Source organism: Seriola aureovittata, chromosome 20, assembly GCF_021018895.1.
Source record: "Seriola aureovittata isolate HTS-2021-v1 ecotype China chromosome 20, ASM2101889v1, whole genome shotgun sequence".
NCBI lineage: Eukaryota > Metazoa > Chordata > Actinopteri > Carangiformes > Carangidae > Seriola > Seriola aureovittata.
This window is the reverse complement of record NC_079383.1, coordinates 16,105,829-16,124,582: the sequence shown is the minus strand read 5'-3', so window position 1 is coordinate 16,124,582 and position 18,754 is coordinate 16,105,829. Positions and strand designations below refer to the sequence as shown.

The window sequence follows — 18,754 nt, the reverse complement described above, 5'->3', positions numbered from 1 at the left end:
TGCACGTCGCTGACACATGTGCTCGTTTCATAAAAAGTTTCCATATGGGGTCAGGAGAGGGGTCGACCTTGTACTTACCATGTGGTGGTTTGGGAGGGGTTGAGGTGTTGTTGTGGTGTTGATGGACTTGAGTGTAGTGGCCGTAATGCTTCCTTCTGTTGCGGTGTAGCCCCTGAGGGTCAACGGAGTCAAGGTTTATTCAGAGAATGTGGATAAGCGTCAGATCATCATGGACCTGCAGATCAGGTGAGCCAATCAGATCTCTGTTTAAAACATCATTGTTTTACCTCTGTACCTTCTTTTCCTTTCTAATTTAAAATGGTTCCTCAGACCTTTGGGAATTCTTAAAGGATTGCTGATTTGAAATAAAAAATAATCATAAAATAATAATAGTTGAAGTTATAAAACCTAAGATTTCAGTCCTGTTTACTGATGCTAACAGGTTTTGGTTTTAATGAGGAAGTCAATGTGTTTTTTGTCTTGTGTGCTACCCAGCTTTGTTGGCAACACAGAGATTGACGTGGACATCAAGCGCTACTACTGCAAAGCTGGCATTAAGAGCATCCAGGTGAGGACAATCCTTTTTGTCTGATTTGTTTCGCATCCTCACACTGGCACTTGGATGAGTTTTGTCCTCTACGGTGGATGTAAAGTGACACTGAATTCAGGTAAAAGTCTGTCCTGTTGGCTCACACTCCAAGTATTTTTTCCTTACTGGCTGGACTTTTTTTGTATAGCAGATAATAACAGGATACTGAAGTTATTTGGACAGGGGCTTTTCTCCTCTCAGTTGAACATTATTTCAATGCATTGCAACTTATTGAATGTCTAAATACAGAAAGCTTTCAGGGATGTAAGTGTATAATTAAATCACACTCTGGTCTGAAAGTACAAATTAAATTCTGTAATTCAGTGGTGGAGGAATGTGTGTACTCATACTAATGAGGCTGTCAATAGTCATTTAGTTACTAACTAAAGTTAATAACAAAAACATAGAAATAATCATGTAATCATTTTTAGGCTTAACCTCCTTTTATATACAGTATGTGTACTTGCTTTGTCACAGTTTACGTTCTTTATGTCTCATTTTTGTGAGCAGTTTAACCAAAGTGTGACTTTTTCCTCTCAGACTGTTTCATTTGAATTACTGCGTATTTAGAGACCTTAAGGGTCTATCCATTATATAATGTGAAAGAAAAAATAAACGACTGGAGAGAAATAAAAAAAAAAAAAAAATAGTTTTGTATTTCAGAATGTTTTTTTCCTATCCTATGCATCATCTTGTGATCCCTTGGGTGGATCTGAAGTCGAGAACTACAGCTCTGCAGAGCTATTAAGATAATAAAATACAGCAACATAAAGGCTAAAGAGAAAGGTTTAAAGATAATAATAACAAAAAGTAGATTGATCTAATAAACAGGATTTTAAACAAAAGTAAAACATTCACATTATAAGAATATGCAGTTTGCAATTTGCATCATGCTCCGTGAGAAGATTCTGTCTCACTGCATGTAATATGTTTGTGTTTTCTTGGTCTTTTATGTCCTTGGTGCTTTTGTGTGTTCCTGCTGCAGTGAAACAGAAAGCAGCCAGAAGAAACAATCAGTGTGCCTCCTTGGAGGCTGATAGCTGCGAGGTCTGTCCCTGGGAGACATTTGTTGCCCGCTGCCCCCATTATGTAGCTCAGGCAGACCTACATATCTCTGCAGCTCATTATCAACCACTAATATATTAGTCCCTGTCACTCCTTGTGCTGCTTTACGCTACACAGAGCAGGTGTGCTTGACTCCATGATAATGATTAGATTACAGATGGCTTTGTGAAGAGTGGGGTTAAGCAGTGGCTGATATTGGACTTTTATTATATATTTTATATCAGCCTGATGTGTGTTCCCACTGTGTTGATTGAGGCTCACCCCTCAACAAAGCTACTGCACATAACAAGCCAATTAAACCAATGACATATGTATATAAGGATGGACAACGTCACTTCACTTCCTTAGACTGTACAAAAATGAAGTCAAAATATCCAGGATACAGGTGCTGCTGTCTTCTGTTGATAATGTCATTTTGAACTAGAGTCTGCACCGTATCGAGGGACCCGCTCACACACCCACCCGACCCAATCAAAGTCAATCACAGCTGTCAATCATGATGTCACATTCACATTTTACAGCATCAAATAACTAATTAAAAGCAAGCTTATTGGAAAAATTAACACTTGAATGTATATCAGTATGACAAGAGCTATCTAAAATGGCAGAGATAACTTTGGGTGAACTGTCATGTCGTCCATCTTTACATAGTCATTGTGTTAAACCTCCAAACAAATTGCATTTTCTGTAATGTGAGTTTCAAATTGCAGTTCAATTTCTTTTGTAAATAAATCCATTAATTAAGATCCATCTATTTTATTGTTTCCCCGCTAGACAGCTGCTGGTGCAGATCACCCTGCTTTTAAGACATCATTATTCCTTGAGACAGTTTTGTCAATACAGAATAAAATACACAGTATACCAGCCCAAAGATAGAAACTAGCATGATTTAGCTGTATCAGTTCAATTTAGAGTGTGCCATTGCTTCATAAAGGGAACTAAACTTTTGTGTGAATTCTTGCACTAGGATGAGATTTGAATTGTCTTTTATGCCTCTGAACAGTCAGATTATTGTCGGCGTCATTTTCTATGGAGCTGCTTTTCTGACAGATCAGTTTTCCAGTGTTTGGTTTTGGGGAATGATCTCTTAAATTGAGATTTCCTTGGCGACAGAAATGAACTGAAGTCTTAAAATGATTGTGATGGTATTTGTCCATGTGCAAACACTAAAAGAGCTTTATTAGTATTAGTAGTTCCAAGCACGTTTTTTGTATTGATTCACTGGTGCTTTATTAGTATTTGATTCACTGGCGTAATTGCAGTTTCAGACACAGTTCTGCTCAGACAAGATTTTGTTACTATTGTTCCTGAAAATACAAATATTGATTCAAAACAAAATGGTCTCCCAATCTTTTGGTCCCTACTGCAGATTAGAGCAGCTGCGTGGTGTCCACATGACACATTCAGCACTTCCAACACCATAATCCTTGTAATTGTCATAATATGTTATGGAGAAGGTGGAGGATGACATGGGGCAGGTGTGAAGTCAGGCTGTGATCAAGTTTCCAACCTGTCATGCGCTACTCCACCGCCGAGGAATGTCAAGGGCCAGAGCCGAGTCAGTCCCCTTAAGCTCTCTCTTTATGTGTACGTGGCATGTGTGTCAATGTGTCCTCTTGTGTTTCCATAGATCCACGGCGTGTTGAGAGTGGTGATGGAGCCGTTGCTGGGTGATATGCCTCTTGTTGGAGCGCTGTCTCTGTTCTTCCTCAAGAAGCCAGTAAGTCCGGACGCCAATAATACGACACTGATGTGGTCAATTAAGCTTGTTAGTTGAAATTATAATTACACTGTGGCCTGAACAAATGCAATATGATTAGGGCAGAAGTTATTGAACTGGGATTTGTAAATGAAATACAAGACGGAGATATCTATCAGGAGATATCTATCTCCTGAATATTTACCAGCAGGAGTGTAACACATTATTGTATAGTGTCATATTGTTATTTGGCACGACATTTGAAAATAATGGAAAAGTTTTGTACAGCATGCTGTCTTTCTCTTCTTTATACTCACTATTTTTGCCAAGGTTGGCCCCGTTACAGTAAATATCACAAAATGTCCTGAATATCTTTTATAACCCAGTTCGGTTCTTAATGTATTTTATATTCTCACTAAATTTTATAATATTACACCTCATAAATCAAATTTGCCTTTGGTTTTCTGCTTTGCTAATCTGTTTGCCTCGTTCGAGCAGAAATAGTGAACATAAATTGGACTTTAAATGATAATTTCATGAGTCAAATCACATTATAATGTGTTTCATACATTTCACTCAACTTTAAGTTAATTTCAGTTGGTCGTTTTTTTGTCGATGGCATTGCTATCGACATTCTCTATGCTCTTACAGTGTAAACAATCTACATCACCTCACACAGTTTGCATTTCACATTGCCAGTTGTTTACATATCCAATATTACCCAGTGTACATTTCATCAATCTTCCTGTTCAACCCTTGTGCAGAGCCACTGCTGCACAGCTTAAAAATGTTTGACCGATTTATACCAAATAGGAGGACCCCGCGGAACTATAGCAGAGCTATTAATAGCTGCAGCTAAAACCAGTCCTACTTTGGCAGATTTCTCTACAACAGGCACACAGCTAAAGCTCAAGGTGCAGATATTACTGTAGGAGGCTGATGGGAGAAGGCAGCAGCTCTAGTCAGTAAATCGTGGTGCATACCCACATGTATACACATATGCGTGCACGCACGTACACACAAACACACACACACACACACACACACACACACACACACACACACACTGCCCAATCATCCCCCTGCTTCTAGATGAGGAATATTAAATCTGGATGGTGGAGAAAACAGCAAATTGCAAAAGCAATTTCCTGTGGGTGAAAAAAGTCATGACACCGTGTACGGTGGAATCCAAATAACTCTTCGTCTTTCCTTCAGAGTGCCATACAAGGCCTGATCCTGAGTGCAAAATGAAACAGAAACATTTCCAGACCATGAGAGGTCTTGGCCACGTCTGGATGTGAGGTCACATTAATGAAACTCAGTGCAGTGTAAATAAAAAGATGCAACACACACCGCAAAAGAGATTCATTGCTCAGTTAAACAAACAGTCTTGCACTTTATATGAGCAGAGTTCAACACTTGAGGATGTTTATAGTGACTGGTTATATTGGGAGTTGTGTATTGATTAATTAACACATTGCATGCATTCATATCTATTTTTTGATTAGCTGATCAAGGCTTTAGGCTGTAAAATGTCCAAAATAATCACAAATAAGTTCCCGGAAGTTTTAAATTCTCAATCAATGTTTTAGGAAGGAATAGTCACTGACTCATTTAGATAATTAAAAAATAACTGATGTTTGATACCACTCTCATATATACACTCCAAGCAGATGCTTAGCTTACCTTAGCATTAAGACTTGAAACTGGTTGAAACAGCTAACCCTCTAGCTGGGTTAAAAAAAAAAATCAATCCATGGCAGTGACTTGGCAGCGACTCAAGAATGTTTTTTTAATTGTCTTTTATTTTAACAAACCAGATATATTGTGTTAATTGTGAGCTCTAGAAGTACTGATAGGCTTTTGTTTCCCCGTTTCCAGTTTTTATGCTAAGCTAAGCTAAGGTCCCCTGACTATAGCTTCAAACCGATGCGCATGAAAGTGGTGTTGATTTTCTTATTTAAGTCTTGACAAAAACACAAATAAGCATATTTCCCAAAATGTCAAAGTGTTCCTTTGAATTTGCTAATTTTATCTAACCGACAGCCCAAATCCCAAAGGTAATACATTTCTAATGATATCAAACAGACAAAAGCAGGAAATCCTCAAAATGAAGAAGCTGTAACTTGCAAACGTTGGGTATCTTCAGTACATACTAGCAACTCAACAAGGCTGCTTCAGAGAATTGAAGGTGTGTCCCTCCAACCATATTCCCACAACATGCAGCCCCCCACCACCCCCCACACATCATTAACAACCCTGCAGTGCTCCCCTCTTCCCTGCTGAGCTCAGTGCATCTGCTGCAGTGTAAGCAACTTGGGCAGAAAGGAAGAGGGAAAGGCTCATTAAGAAAACACTGCTCCTTCAGCTCAGAGGCAGAAGCAGATCAAAGCTCACTGAGAGACAGGATCTGTCTGCATTCCAGGTCTTAGCTGATGCTATTCACAGCTGTCTTCCCTTCTCCAGATTTGACATACCTGCTTCTAGTTTTACCGAGGAAGTGAATCATATTGTCTTTGACTCCTTAATAATTTGGTACCATAGAAAAGTGTCTTGTACCCTGAAACCTAATGAGATTCCAGAGGACTGCTGCTGTGTTTATAAATACAATATTTCAGCAAGCAAGTGTTCATTTCCATTCAAGGATCCGTGCAAATATTTGAGGCCAGAAAAATTTGTTGCAGTATATATATATATATATATATATATATATATATATATATGTTACAGTTCATCGCCGAACTGGTGCGCAGTGAGACAGCCACCGACCAGAATAAGCCACACAGCAACAGTATTATAGGTTAAGTAGTGCTATGTTGTCGAAATGGACCGAAACATTAGCGAGTCATCCACAAAAACTTTTGATTTATATTTTTTTGTTGCAACTTGTGTGGGACTCTTTGTATCCACTGTTATTAATCAGTGGGGTTTGTTGGCCAGAAAACAAGAAGCCAAGTGATTAATGTAGCACAGGAGGCAGGAAACAACAAGTGTTAGGGTGAATAAAAAAAAAAAAAAATCATACTATGTTTCCAGTGTTTCTGGTGTGTTCACATTTTTTCTTCTTCTTTTAGCTTCTGGATATAAATTGGACTGGCCTCACCAATCTACTGGACATTCCAGGGCTCAAGTAAGTCATTTAAAACTGGCTTTTCCTGCTTCTCAAGAAAGTGTCTTTATTCAAAAGAAGATGAGGTGACATGAGAGCTGATAGGAGGTCTGTAGCGTTTCAGGAATCTGGACTCATGCCTACTTTTCATGCTATTAATCGCTCATGCATCACTATATGATTGTGACTATGTGATAAAGGGTTTTTTAAAAATAATTTTGAACACATGTTGCCTTTGAAATGTGTTAATTGCGCCTTTTAACAATATCCATAGTATTCATGTGGATTTAGAGTCTTGTCTATTACCTGAGAAGAAATATTCCACTGAATGTACTGATAATATTTTCTGCTAAAGACCTTTTTTGTAGTGTTTCCTTACTGCCTTAGGTGTCCTTGTCCTTGTTACTGTTATGATTAAGAGCTTGACCAGACAGGGCTGATTTAGGTAAACCTGTCTCTTTTGCCGTTAAGCACTTTGCAAAAAAACAGTGAGAAAACCATGCATAATAGGATCTTTAAAATATGTGTAATATATGTTTTCATGAATAACCAAGTTATATATATATATATATATGTATATATGTGTGTGTGTGTGTGTGTGTGTGTGTGTGTGTGTGTGTGTGTGTGTTAGTAACCTTGGCTAAAACAGGCCAGATCAGGAAGTGTTGTAGACTGTTTCCTCATTCTTCCTCATTTTGTCTTGCTCATACTCATATTGAGGTTCTTCTCCCTGCAGGTTTTTGTGTGGGTTAAACAGAGAGTAAATGAGAGTCAGTTAAGAGCTGCTAACAGCCCAATGCAATTACTTGACACTGTCTAGAGTGGTTCATACATCATTTACACCCCAAATTATGTGACACATGCGTAAGTGCTGCATGGGATTTTCTAAGATTACAGCTGCTTGTCCTACACCCTGCGGATGTGGACAGACATGTTGACACAGGCAGGGCTGAGTTGCCAGTCTCCTTCAGGCCTTCTGTCAAGTCCTCCGTGGGGGTGTAATGGATCCATGCATCTTATGCAATGCAGTATGTGTGTGTTTGTGTGTACACACATGCTTGTTTATGTGGCTGTGTTGGTTGTTTGTCTGCAGCAGACAGACAGCATCAGCTGCCTACTTGAGGGCTTGCCCAGTGTGTCTCTCTTAAACCCTGTTATTGATATGCAACATACTCTGTTTGTCTTACTTGTTTATTTACATGTTGTAATATGTCATAACTGTCAAAACAAAACAAGGCTAAGACTCTATAGTCATGCTAGCAGCACTGTTAGAGTGGTGCTTTGAGCTAAATGCGAACATCAGAATACAAACATGCTCACAATGACAATGCTAACACTCTGAATATTTAGTAGGTATAATGTTACCATGTTCACCAGCTTAGGTTAGCGTGTTAGCTTGCTAACATTTCATAATTAGCTCGAAACACAATTACAGCTGAAGCTGATAGGAGTGTTGTGCAGTTATTTGGTCATAAACCAAAACAGTGAAACAAATTAAAAAAATTTCCTGATGGCAGTTAGGGGATCACCTAAGTGATTTAGATGTATCCTAAGGGGGACATGATCGTGTGTACAAAATGGTAATTTATCCAGTATTGCTTGTGACATTTCATTAAAACAAAAATGTCAACCTCATATTACTGCAGTTAGCAGATCACGAAAGTCATAGAATTCATCCTCTGGGTACCATCAATGTCTGTTCACAATGTCATGGTTATCCAATAGTTGAGATAGTAGATATTTCACTTTGGACCAAAGTTGTGAACCGACACAGAAATTGCCACCTCGCTAGCATGGCTAAAAGATAATTGTTGGTGTAAGAATGATAGAAATCTGTCTTTGACATGGCTCAATAGCAAGTACAAACACACACTAGTATACTGTACATACTGTAGATTATGTAATACGAGTGACCATATGTGCTGTCAGCAGTGTTGTCTTTAAATAAAACAGATGTTCTCACTTTTGTTATTGTGCATGCACGCACATACGCAGCGGAGCAACAGAGATGCAGCAATAAGCACCGATGCAGCAGGATTCCCTTCACACCCTCAGCTATCAGCGGGAGAGAAACTCTGGCTCTGATCAGTCCTCCACCAGACAATCTTTGTGTCTCTAATCAGCTCACGGACAAGAGCTGTAGCCTGCCATTTCATTGGAAGATAAGCTGAGGATTGATAAAATGAATGTTTCTCCTGACTCCAGACAAACACAGGCATCTAAATTTGTTTGCCTGGCTGGTGTTTTTCCACTTGCCTGAAGATAGCTTTTATTATGCAGTGGACGTTGTAAGAAAAGCTTAAACCTTCAGTTGATATGTTTTTGGCCACTTGGTGGGTGTTGGCCACTGACATTATTATCACTTTTTAAGTTGACATGACAAACCTGTTAGTGAACAGATGTTGGATAAAGGATAGACATGGGGAAGGGGGGAGTAGGGAGTGGGTAAGGTAAGTAAGGTAAGAAGGGGGAAAGGGGAAAGATGGCAAGGGGTTTCAGGAAGAGGGAAGTTGTGCTCATTTTCATGTCAGTCTGTTTGTCAGTCGTCTTTTCCTCCTCCTCCATCTTCACATTGTCGTTGTCTTTGTTCTTTCCTTCCTTTTGAATGTTTTTCACCTCCTCTTCCATCTGAGTCTTCTTCTCCTCGTTGTGAATCTTTTTCTCCTCTTCTCCTCTTGTGTCTTGTTCTCTTTCTCATTTTTAATCTCCTCCTCTTCCTTCTGAGTCATGTTTTCCTGCTTGTTGTGAATCCTTTCCTCCTCTTGTTCCTCTTGAGTCTTGTTCTCCCGCTTGTTTTTAATCTTTTTCTCCTCCTGTTGCTTCTGAGCTGTGTGCTGCTCTTCCAGCTCCTGCAGACTTGCCTCCAGTGCGCTACACCTGGCCTTCCACTCTTCCTCTCTCTGAGCCAGCTCGAGTTCTTTTGGAGTGATCAGGGCCAGGGTGTCAATGTGGGCCTTTGTGCAAGCCTGCCTTCTTTTAATGGCCCTTTTGACCAGCTTGTCCTTCTATCTGAGCTCCTTTTGGAGTTGGTTCTCTCTCCACCTGTTTCCATTCCTTTTGCTGCAGGTTCATTTTGTCCATCAGAGACTTGTTCTCATCTTTTAGAGACTTCATCCCATTGATGGCAGAGTACAGGGCGTCTCTGCAGCTGGCCTGCACTGTGCTGGGCCATACAGGGCAGCACCAAACTGCTTTGACCCTAATGACTGAAAAACAGAAAAATACATACCTCCAGTCCGACCTTAACACAACCTGTACACCTGTTTATACACTTGAATATACTTTAGTCTAAGGACAGGACAACACTCCTGAACAAAGAGCAACATATTTTATTTTTCTTATTTTTCTCATTGCTACAAAATTATAACAGAAATGCTTCCACTTCTATTTTCATTTTCAGCAGAGTCAAGTTTGGTTTACTGGTTTACTTGGTAATAATTAAGGATAAATTTTAGGTTAAGGCTTTTAATCAGGTCTTACACAGATGGTTACTTGTGTTACAATGCAAATTTGACATTTTTAATTTTTAATCCATTGGTTAGAGACATTGACAACAAGAGTAATGGCACATTTTTGCCAAAGAAACATTTTTTCAACATTTTGCATTTGTATTTTTAGCAAAACTTTGTAGAAGTATTGTATTTCTCAATGTGTCTCACACAAATGGTTGAAATCATGATGCAGTAACTCAACAAACTATGAAAGTGTTTTTGAAGCTTTAGACAAAATATGAATAAATTGCAGGGGAAAGTGGGTTGGACAAGAGAGGTACAGTTCAGTTTCTCCAGGCTAAATGAGAAAATCTTACCTGGTTTCTTTGTCTGTTCATATCAGCTCAGTGAAGAGACAAAATTGCAACAGGAAGCAGTCGTACAGTATTTTGGTAAAAAAGACAAACAAAAAGTTTGTGCTGGTTTTAACTCAAGTTTGACCAAATATGTTATTCCTCTGTTTTGACTTTTTTTGTTGTATTTTCTTAGTTTGGGGGATGACTCTGGAACACATGAGCTTTTTACTCAGCTGCCTGAAAGCATCGTGGATAGGAGTTCCCTAAATTTATAATACCAATTACATACAGGCTGTTGCTAATGTAATTTTCTGCACTGGTGTGCAACTGGAAATCACATGGGATAGGTATGTCAGGTCCTTTGTGTTAGTAAATGTCCGATTTATTAGGCTACTTGTCAACTGACTGCTGTTGTATCTCACGTGTCACATGCTGTGTGTTTCATGTAGCTCATTTAGTAGATTTAGTGTGTGTTGTTTGGAGTCCTGGGATCACTCCAGAGACAATTTCAAGATCACTTCTGAGGCAGTTTATGAACACCTTTGATTAGGATATCCACATATTGATATATGGACAGTTGCTCTGTAATCACAAAAGCTTTTCTTCGAGGGACAGGCTGAGCAATAACACAGAATGATGATTGCGATTTTCCAGCTGTACCACAGCAGCTCAGTGAACACAGAAACGCCTGGCACTAATGCCATTTTCTGACCTCACTGTCATTGTTGTTGTCACGCAGTGTTGAATCATTAGTGGATCAGATAGACATTGAGAGGTTTCTTAGTGAGCAACAGCAACATGCTTGAACTGACTCCAGTGTTCCCACTATCTTCACACATGCAAAGCAGAAATGTACTGTACTTAGCTGAGATTAAAGGAGAATATTTATAACCCAAGGGCACCCGTACTGTCTTAAATAATTCATTGCTTCATTCTGTTTATCATCCTTTCCTCACTTCTCTCTATCCCCTCTCCTGTCCTCACAGTGGCCTCTCTGACAGTCTGATTCAAGACATTATCTACAGTTATCTGGTTTTACCCAACCGTGTCACCATCCCACTGGTCGGGGATGTGGAACTTGCCAAGCTACGCTTCCCAATGCCAAAGGTACTAATGCAGTTTTGATATGCTTCCAATTAAACAAGAGCTTTAATACACCTCTTCTGTCTACGTTTATATGCTCAGCTACCAATCATTGAGGGAATTCATAGTTACTTTGATAGTCAAATCTCATAGGTCCCTTTTGCTTTTTTATGTTCTTTTATGTAATAAGATAAAGTTTTTTCAAGGTTTTTAAGGTAACTCTCAGGCTTAGAACAGGATGAAATAAAAACAGCCAGAACAAAAAAAAGCATAACAAAGCTTTGTCGCTACTGTCTGTATCCCTGGCAACAAGATAATCACAACCTTATTAGTTGATCGTACAAAACAAACCATTTGAAAATGTCACCATACTATTACTATTTCTGACATTTCACTGGCCAATTGTTTATAACTGCCCTAGTCAACTGTGAGCTTTGCACACACTAGTTTTCAGTGGAAGTTCTACATTCCAGGGAAGTAAGTAAGTAAGTAAGTAAATAAGTAAGTACTGTAAAAGGAAGTTCATTAAATGTACCGTGTTTCAAATTTACATGCAAACACATACTGATCTGTTATATTTTATTCATTATTCATGATGCACAACTGCTATGATTCAAACAGCATCTGCATTTCTTGTTCGACAAGTTCCATCAACCATTAGAGTTAACTTAAATAATGTCAGCAGAAAATTTAATGAAATATAAAAAATAAATAATGTAATCATTTCATTTTGTTTCTTCCTAATTCTGGTATTAAGCTACAGTTTTCTCTTGCACTGCCTTATACAGTAATACCCACTACTGTAGGTAATGTCACATCTTATCATCTCTGACTCCAGTTTGGCCCCGAAGTGTCAGAGGCTGCTATTTCAGAGTTGCTCTCCTTAACACTGTGCTATCCATGTTTCCACAGGGAGTCTTGAGGATCCACTTCTTGGAGGCTCAGGATCTGGAAGGGAAGGATAAATTTCTGGGAGGGCTGATCAAGGGCAAATCTGACCCATACGGCGTACTGCAGATCGGCAACCAGATGTTCCAGAGCAAAACTGTTAAAGAGAGCCTCCATCCCAAGTGGAATGAAGTTTATGAGGTGACAAGTTTGGCATGTCTGTTGGAGTAGGAGATTTATATTTACAACATTACAGTTTGAATGCTACCCGCACTGTCATTTGGAGTTTATTCTGCCAACTTGAATTAAGGATGTGCCTGTTTAAACAAGCATCAATATGTTGTTGTGTTCATCAGGCACTGGTGTATGAGCACTCAGGTCAACATCTTGAGATTGAGTTGTTTGATGAGGATCCAGACAAAGATGACTTCCTGGGAAGGTGAGTGCCCCACTCTGATTTTATCACATACTTCAGAAGAAACACAGTCTGTTGCACCTCAGCATTATGAGTGATTGGTAAGACCACACTTTGTTTTGTAATTGTCTAGTGCTATATAGGAAAGCAAAGGATCTGCCTGTCTGCATGTCATTACATATTGCAACCTAAACACAATGGGGGGATGAAGGTATCTGATAAGGTATCTGTTACTTGTTATCAATGAAAGTAAAGTAGAGATGTTATCCCACAGGCTCAAGGGCAAGTCAGTGATTATGCTCCAAGCCTGTAACACTACACCCAGCGCTGGCAACACAAGGCATGCGATCAATACCTGGACCCACTGTTCAGATTTATAGATGTGATTTCTGTTTCTTTGTCATCCCAATTTGTCATTATCCACAGCCTCATGATCGATATGACTGAGCTGCACAAAGAACAAAAGGTTGATGAGGTAAGACACTTTCTGTTCCCAATTATATCGCCCATTTAATTAGAATTTGAGTTTATAAATCACATATATTGGGAATTATGTTTATTCACTTTCTTGTTGAGATTTAGATGAGAAGATTGATACATCTTTATTTATATGTTTAGCAGCTTTAAAGCTCGCTAATGAACATGCTACATCAACCAGGCTCCCTGTTTCTATTCTTTATTCTACTGGCTGCTGGTTTCATATTTCCCCAATTTTCAAGCCAGAAAAGAATGGTTTGGTTCCTTTAATGATTTTGTCACATTATTCCAGTGGTTTGACCTGGAAGAAACGCCTACTGGGAAGCTGCACTTAAAACTAGAGTGGCTGTCTCTGCTCTCCACTAATGAGAAGTTGGATCAGGTACAGTATTGAAAAAAAAAAAAACTTTCTACGACCACTACTACTACTACTATCACTGTTTATGAATTTGCTACTGATGCATGCCAGTAATCATTATCTGTGGTGACTGCCTATTTTGTCCTTCTTGTCCAATCAGGTGTTGCGAAGTGTGCGCGCAGACAGAAGCCTGGCCAATGACGGGCTGTCGTCAGCACTGCTGGTGGTCTATCTGGACTCAGCAAAGAACCTGCCAGTAAGATACTGCAATGTTCACTTAATTTTAATTTTGCAATGCTATTGTTGTGATGCTATAGCCTTATGTAATTCCTTAAGCACTTGTGCTGTAATATAGCATTAGGCTTATGTAGCCTTCTTGTTATCCACCGGGAACATACACACTGCATTTAGCAACACTCTGAACCAGTTAAGTAAGAAATTCCAGTGCAGCGCTCTTGTTTGAATAAGGATTATTGGTCAATGTGCAGCAATGCTGAGTCACTTCATCAATTAGCTTTTTATGTTCTTTGAAATGTGGTTTTCACTGTGAACCAACCAACAACCAGGGCAGGTTGTTATATTACTATCCTCTACCCTCTAATATTATTCTAGCTACTCCCAAGGGAACAACTGTGCATTATAGATGTAGCATATAGCGCCAAATGGGTCACTATGGTCTTTAGCAAGTTATATAATCAAGTCATTTGTGCTCAGAGATTGTGTCTCATACCAAAATTTTCATAGTTGTTGTCAGACAAGAACCCTGAACCTTGAAACCTCTACTTTTCAACAGCCTCGGAAAACTTGGTGCATTTTTATGTTTATCAAATGATGTTAGAAAAGCTGTCATTGCACACGGGTCATAAAGCTCAGTCATACCCTGTAAATAATCTGGAGTCCTTCAGCTTAATATCAAAACAATATTTCAACATTTATCTCAAATTGATTTTTTCTGCCATCCCAGTCATCATAACTCCACTTTCTTTTCTTTATTCTCTTTTTCCTCTTCACCCAAGAGTGTCTTCACTGGCAGCTTAGGCTGTGGAAACTTAAGTGAGAGGAGAGCATCTGGCCTAGTCTTTTGTGAGAGCAATACTTCAGAGTATAGAACTATATGTGTGAGTCCACCAGAGCTTTTGCATCCTGATGGTGTTATCATTAGCTGTGTGCCATGATGTGGATTGAACAGTAACAGGAGTCCTTAAAACGTGCATCTTAAAGCATGTGTTAGCTGCACGGTTTTTACTGTAATGTCTAATAAAAAGTCTCCAATAACCATTAACATGAAGCAGACATTCAAAACAGAGGACTCAGCCAGGCAAACAGCTATGCCTGCTTGGTATGCAGATGCATATTCTGCTAAATCAGTTGCTTAGTTCAAGGCTGAAATATTATCTACAAAGAGCTGGCAGAGTTCATAATGATCTCTGTCTGTATTAGTGGGCCAGTTAGAGTTTGACTGTACAGATAGTACTTCCAAGACTTCCCTGTTCGAAATACCCTCATTATTCTGACCTGTGTTTTCCTCGTGAGCTCCCTGCAGTGTCAACAATATCATCCATTAAACTACTTTTTCTTTATTACCCATATTATTCATGTTTCAGTACATTTTACATATTCAGCATACTTTTGTAGGTGTTTCTCAGGGCCCATGCCAAGTCACTCCTGTCCTACTAACTATGGGTGTGATTTTCTCCCCAAACTCTCCTTGTGGCTTAAAGAGCAACCTGTCAGATTTCACCTATGACGGGTTGAAGCAAGTCTCAGTCTTTAAGGCGCTGAAGGTAATGTGGGAAAAATGGACTGCATGTGCAAATTACACCCTGTGTCTCATCTGTGTCTCCTCTTTGCTGGCCCTCAAATGCACTATCCAACGTCATGTGATTGTAATGTGATCAAACAAGCAGAGAGAATTGTCCTTTTCGGAAAATGTTCACCATGATGGATGATTGCATTGTCTGCTTTATGCCTTTGTTGTGCTGAACGCCCCTTTCTTCTTATTTGGAATGATTCATGATTTTCCCAGCTCATGTGATCGTGCATGCAAAAGTCTAATGTTGCACTCAAATATGTCTAAAGTAATCATATATGGTTGATTGAAACTGTGGCCATTTTGGACCATTTGTATTTTTACTGGAGTTGAACTGGGCCAAAGGTTTTCAGCAGCAAATAGCAACTGAACCTGCGTAACTAGATGTAGAAGGTGATCATGTCTGAGAAAGTCTGAGACTACTTTAGTGGTCTAAGACTTTTGGACCCCACTGTTTGACAGATAAATGTACAGATATAATAGGCACTGAGGGTGGCATCATAACATGAGAAAACTATACATTTTACATACTTAACATACACTTTATTACAGCTGGGAAGAGGCAGGCAGAGGTAGAAACAATGAATGTTCCTGCATTAGTCCTGTTAACCACTGTCACAACAACTGTGATTACCTTGTTTAGTAGTAACATTAGTAGGTGTTATACTGCATTACAACAAAGCTGTTTGTAACCAAGCGCAGTCTCAGGTTACAAACACTATTACTCAGAAATCAACTGCTGCATTCCAGTTACCACGAGTGGTTTTGTGCCTTTAACCTTTCCAAGAAGTTTCAAGCCTCCCATTGTCACACACGGTGGCACTCCCTCAGTGCAATATTAGTCCAAAATGTGACAGTGAAACTAGTTTGCACCATCTGCATCATGTGTGGGTTTTATTTGGCATTAACTAGCTGCTGCCTTTTTTTTATCCTGTTAAATATAAACCTGCTTTGTCTCTGACCAATGTGCAGCAGTTTTTCCTTCAGTTTGTTTGTACTGAAAAATGTTTTGGAAGTCTGAAATGCAGCTTATCTGTGATAAAGTCTTCTTGTAGGTCTGTTGCCATCACTTCACCACCACAGAGTGAAGGAAATATAAGAGTCATATCGTGAGGAGGAATCAGCAAACACTTTTGAACTTTTGTAGACTTTTTCCAACGTTGCATTTTACTGATCCAAATACATTTCCATACTTGGGATTAGGCACCAATTTTTTGCGAAAGTGTGGAAAACAGACAAGTCTATGTTACTTTAAACACCATATCCCTGGCAGGAAACATTTCACATCTCCGATATTTACCTTTATACCTTAGTGAAAGTCTAGAGTCGCTAGATTCAAAATCTGATTGGCTGCATTTGACCTATGACCATTTCCTCAGGGGTGTACAAGCAATCTTGGGTCATGTTTTTCCTTTCCTCAGAAAAGATTTGATCGCCTGTTCTAAAACTTCCCCTGCCCCCTAACGATAAAAATCCTTTCCTTATTGGAAATGCCAACAGAATGGTATTTTAGCACCTTCAATACAAACATATAATATCTATAATGTGAAAGTCTATGTATTTTGATATTTTTGTGCATTTAAAATGTGGATCTTAATTCCAATGTTGAGAAATAGATGTCAAATTTAAGCACTATCCTCAAGTGAAAGGGTGGGTTAACAATTAAGTTAAGACTTTCCCACCATTGTCATAGCTGCTGGCTTTTAGAGTAGGGCATTATTATTCTGCAAGGAATACTGAATAATACTTAGCTGTCAGAACCCAGCATACTAAAATTAGACTGCAGAGGAGACAACGCTTGGCAATCCCCTTGGTAGCCTCTCTGCTTGCAGCCCTGCTTGTCAAAACATATGGTAATGTTCCTTCCCTTTTGAGTTACACACTCTTTCATCATGGTGCGCTTGATACAGGGTCTCAAGACGCTAGTGTTTGAGTTTGGGTGTAATTGTGTTGTCCATTACTGACGGTTATCCATTGTGTGTCACAGTGAGGAGACTCGGCTAACACATCTCTCTCTGACTCTATAGCAGGCTGCAAAGAAGAGCAGCACTGAGCCGAGCCCTCACGTCCAATTCACTGTTGGACACAAAACGCTTGAGAGTAAGGTGAGTCCTATAAGCATCCATTAGTATGATTATCTTGTCCTTATTTTGTCTTGGCTTTGTACTCCAAGAAGAAAAGAAGAAAATGGATCACTGCTGGTGATTTTTTTCTTCCTATTTTTGAAGTTGTAAAAAGCATTTGGACAACCAAAGATTGAATGCAGCGGTTATTTTAACTAGACTATACCTCACATTCATTCACACACGATGACATATTAAAGCCTAAACAACACCTATCACTCTTTACCTGTCTCTCCCCGGAGCTTTCTGTTATAGAGCACTTCCCCCTGACCGTGGAATTAAAAAAGAAAGATGAACTGAAAATGGTCGTACAAGCAAATAAGATGAGGAATTACAACCACCTACCATTAAACCGTTAAGTCTCAGCTAAAGCGCTTCTAGGCTGACATTAAATGTGTATACCAACCATTTCTTATGAGAAATTTCTATGTCGAGTTCAAAAGGCAAATTATTCAGGAGGAATAAACACTACAGTAGACCAAGTTATTGCTGATGCTGGAGTTTTGCTGTAAGCATATGATGGTTTCAGGGAGGCTTGTTACCTTAGACCCCTTTTGCAGTTTGCACAGTAATATATTTTAGTTAAATTGGCTGTGGTCTCCTGGATTTGAAATGAAACAATGAAACAAGGAAACGAGTCTCATCTTTTATTTGATTATGCCTAGATCCACATCAGGTGGACTGGGTTTTATTGCACTTTTCCAAATTTTAGATGGAAGAAAGAATTTGAGCAAATTAGCACATACATAGGCTTTGTGTTTCCCTTACATTTGCTTCAATTCATCCTTGTTTTGGGTTCCACAGACTCCAATGCTGAATGTGTAACAGTATTAACATTAACTGCAAGATCAACCAAGTTTTTGTTACATATATTTTTGTCTGTTCTGACCTTATTAAAATCCAATATATAGAAAAGTATTGAAATGGTAACCTGTTGACTTTGACGTTGACATATATATATATACATATTTATATGTATATATATACTGTAACCAGTTCAAAATCATGTTTAAAAGCAATTCAATAGATAAGTAAAAGTCATGAGTTGTCAAGCTGTTAAAGTTGGTACTTTTGAGCTTTTATAAACTTTTGCATTGTCAACATTAGGGTTGAATGAATTTGCCATATTTTAAAGCCCAGCACACCCACACAGGTGTTTTCAATTCTCTGGCTGAGTAGACCTCTACACAGGTTACAGTTAGGTGGGGCTATGTTGGTAATCGTGTGATGTAATCAAACTTTCAGTCTGAATGATGTGTCCCCACTCAGCCCAGAGAACAAGTCTAATCAAGTAGAATAAGTTACACCTGTGTATGTGGTTATAAAGTCTTTGTTCTCTCGTTATGTTGTC

General features: G+C 39.0%; 1 protein-coding gene across 3 annotated transcripts in view; it reads left to right on the top strand.

Annotated features, from left to right (window-relative positions):
• esyt2b (extended synaptotagmin-like protein 2b) overlaps nt 1-18,754 on the top strand; it is a 30,444-nt gene that overhangs the window by 5,980 nt on the left and 5,710 nt on the right. Inside the window, exons 4-15 of one of the 3 annotated variants that reach the window (XM_056364836.1) lie at nt 170-246; nt 496-568; nt 3,285-3,374; nt 6,428-6,483; nt 11,236-11,356; nt 12,245-12,421; nt 12,577-12,659; nt 13,062-13,110; nt 13,405-13,494; nt 13,631-13,726; nt 15,192-15,254; nt 17,311-17,385. In XM_056364836.1, coding sequence (XP_056220811.1) covers nt 170-246; nt 496-568; nt 3,285-3,374; nt 6,428-6,483; nt 11,236-11,356; nt 12,245-12,421; nt 12,577-12,659; nt 13,062-13,110; nt 13,405-13,494; nt 13,631-13,726; nt 15,192-15,254; nt 17,311-17,385 — 1,050 coding nt within the window. Of the gene's footprint in view, nt 1-169; nt 247-495; nt 569-3,284; nt 3,375-6,427; nt 6,484-11,235; nt 11,357-12,244; nt 12,422-12,576; nt 12,660-13,061; nt 13,111-13,404; nt 13,495-13,630; nt 13,727-15,191; nt 15,255-17,307; nt 17,386-18,754 lie in introns of all 3 variants that reach the window. The other 2 variants (XM_056364835.1, XM_056364838.1) reach the window with 2 other exon arrangements.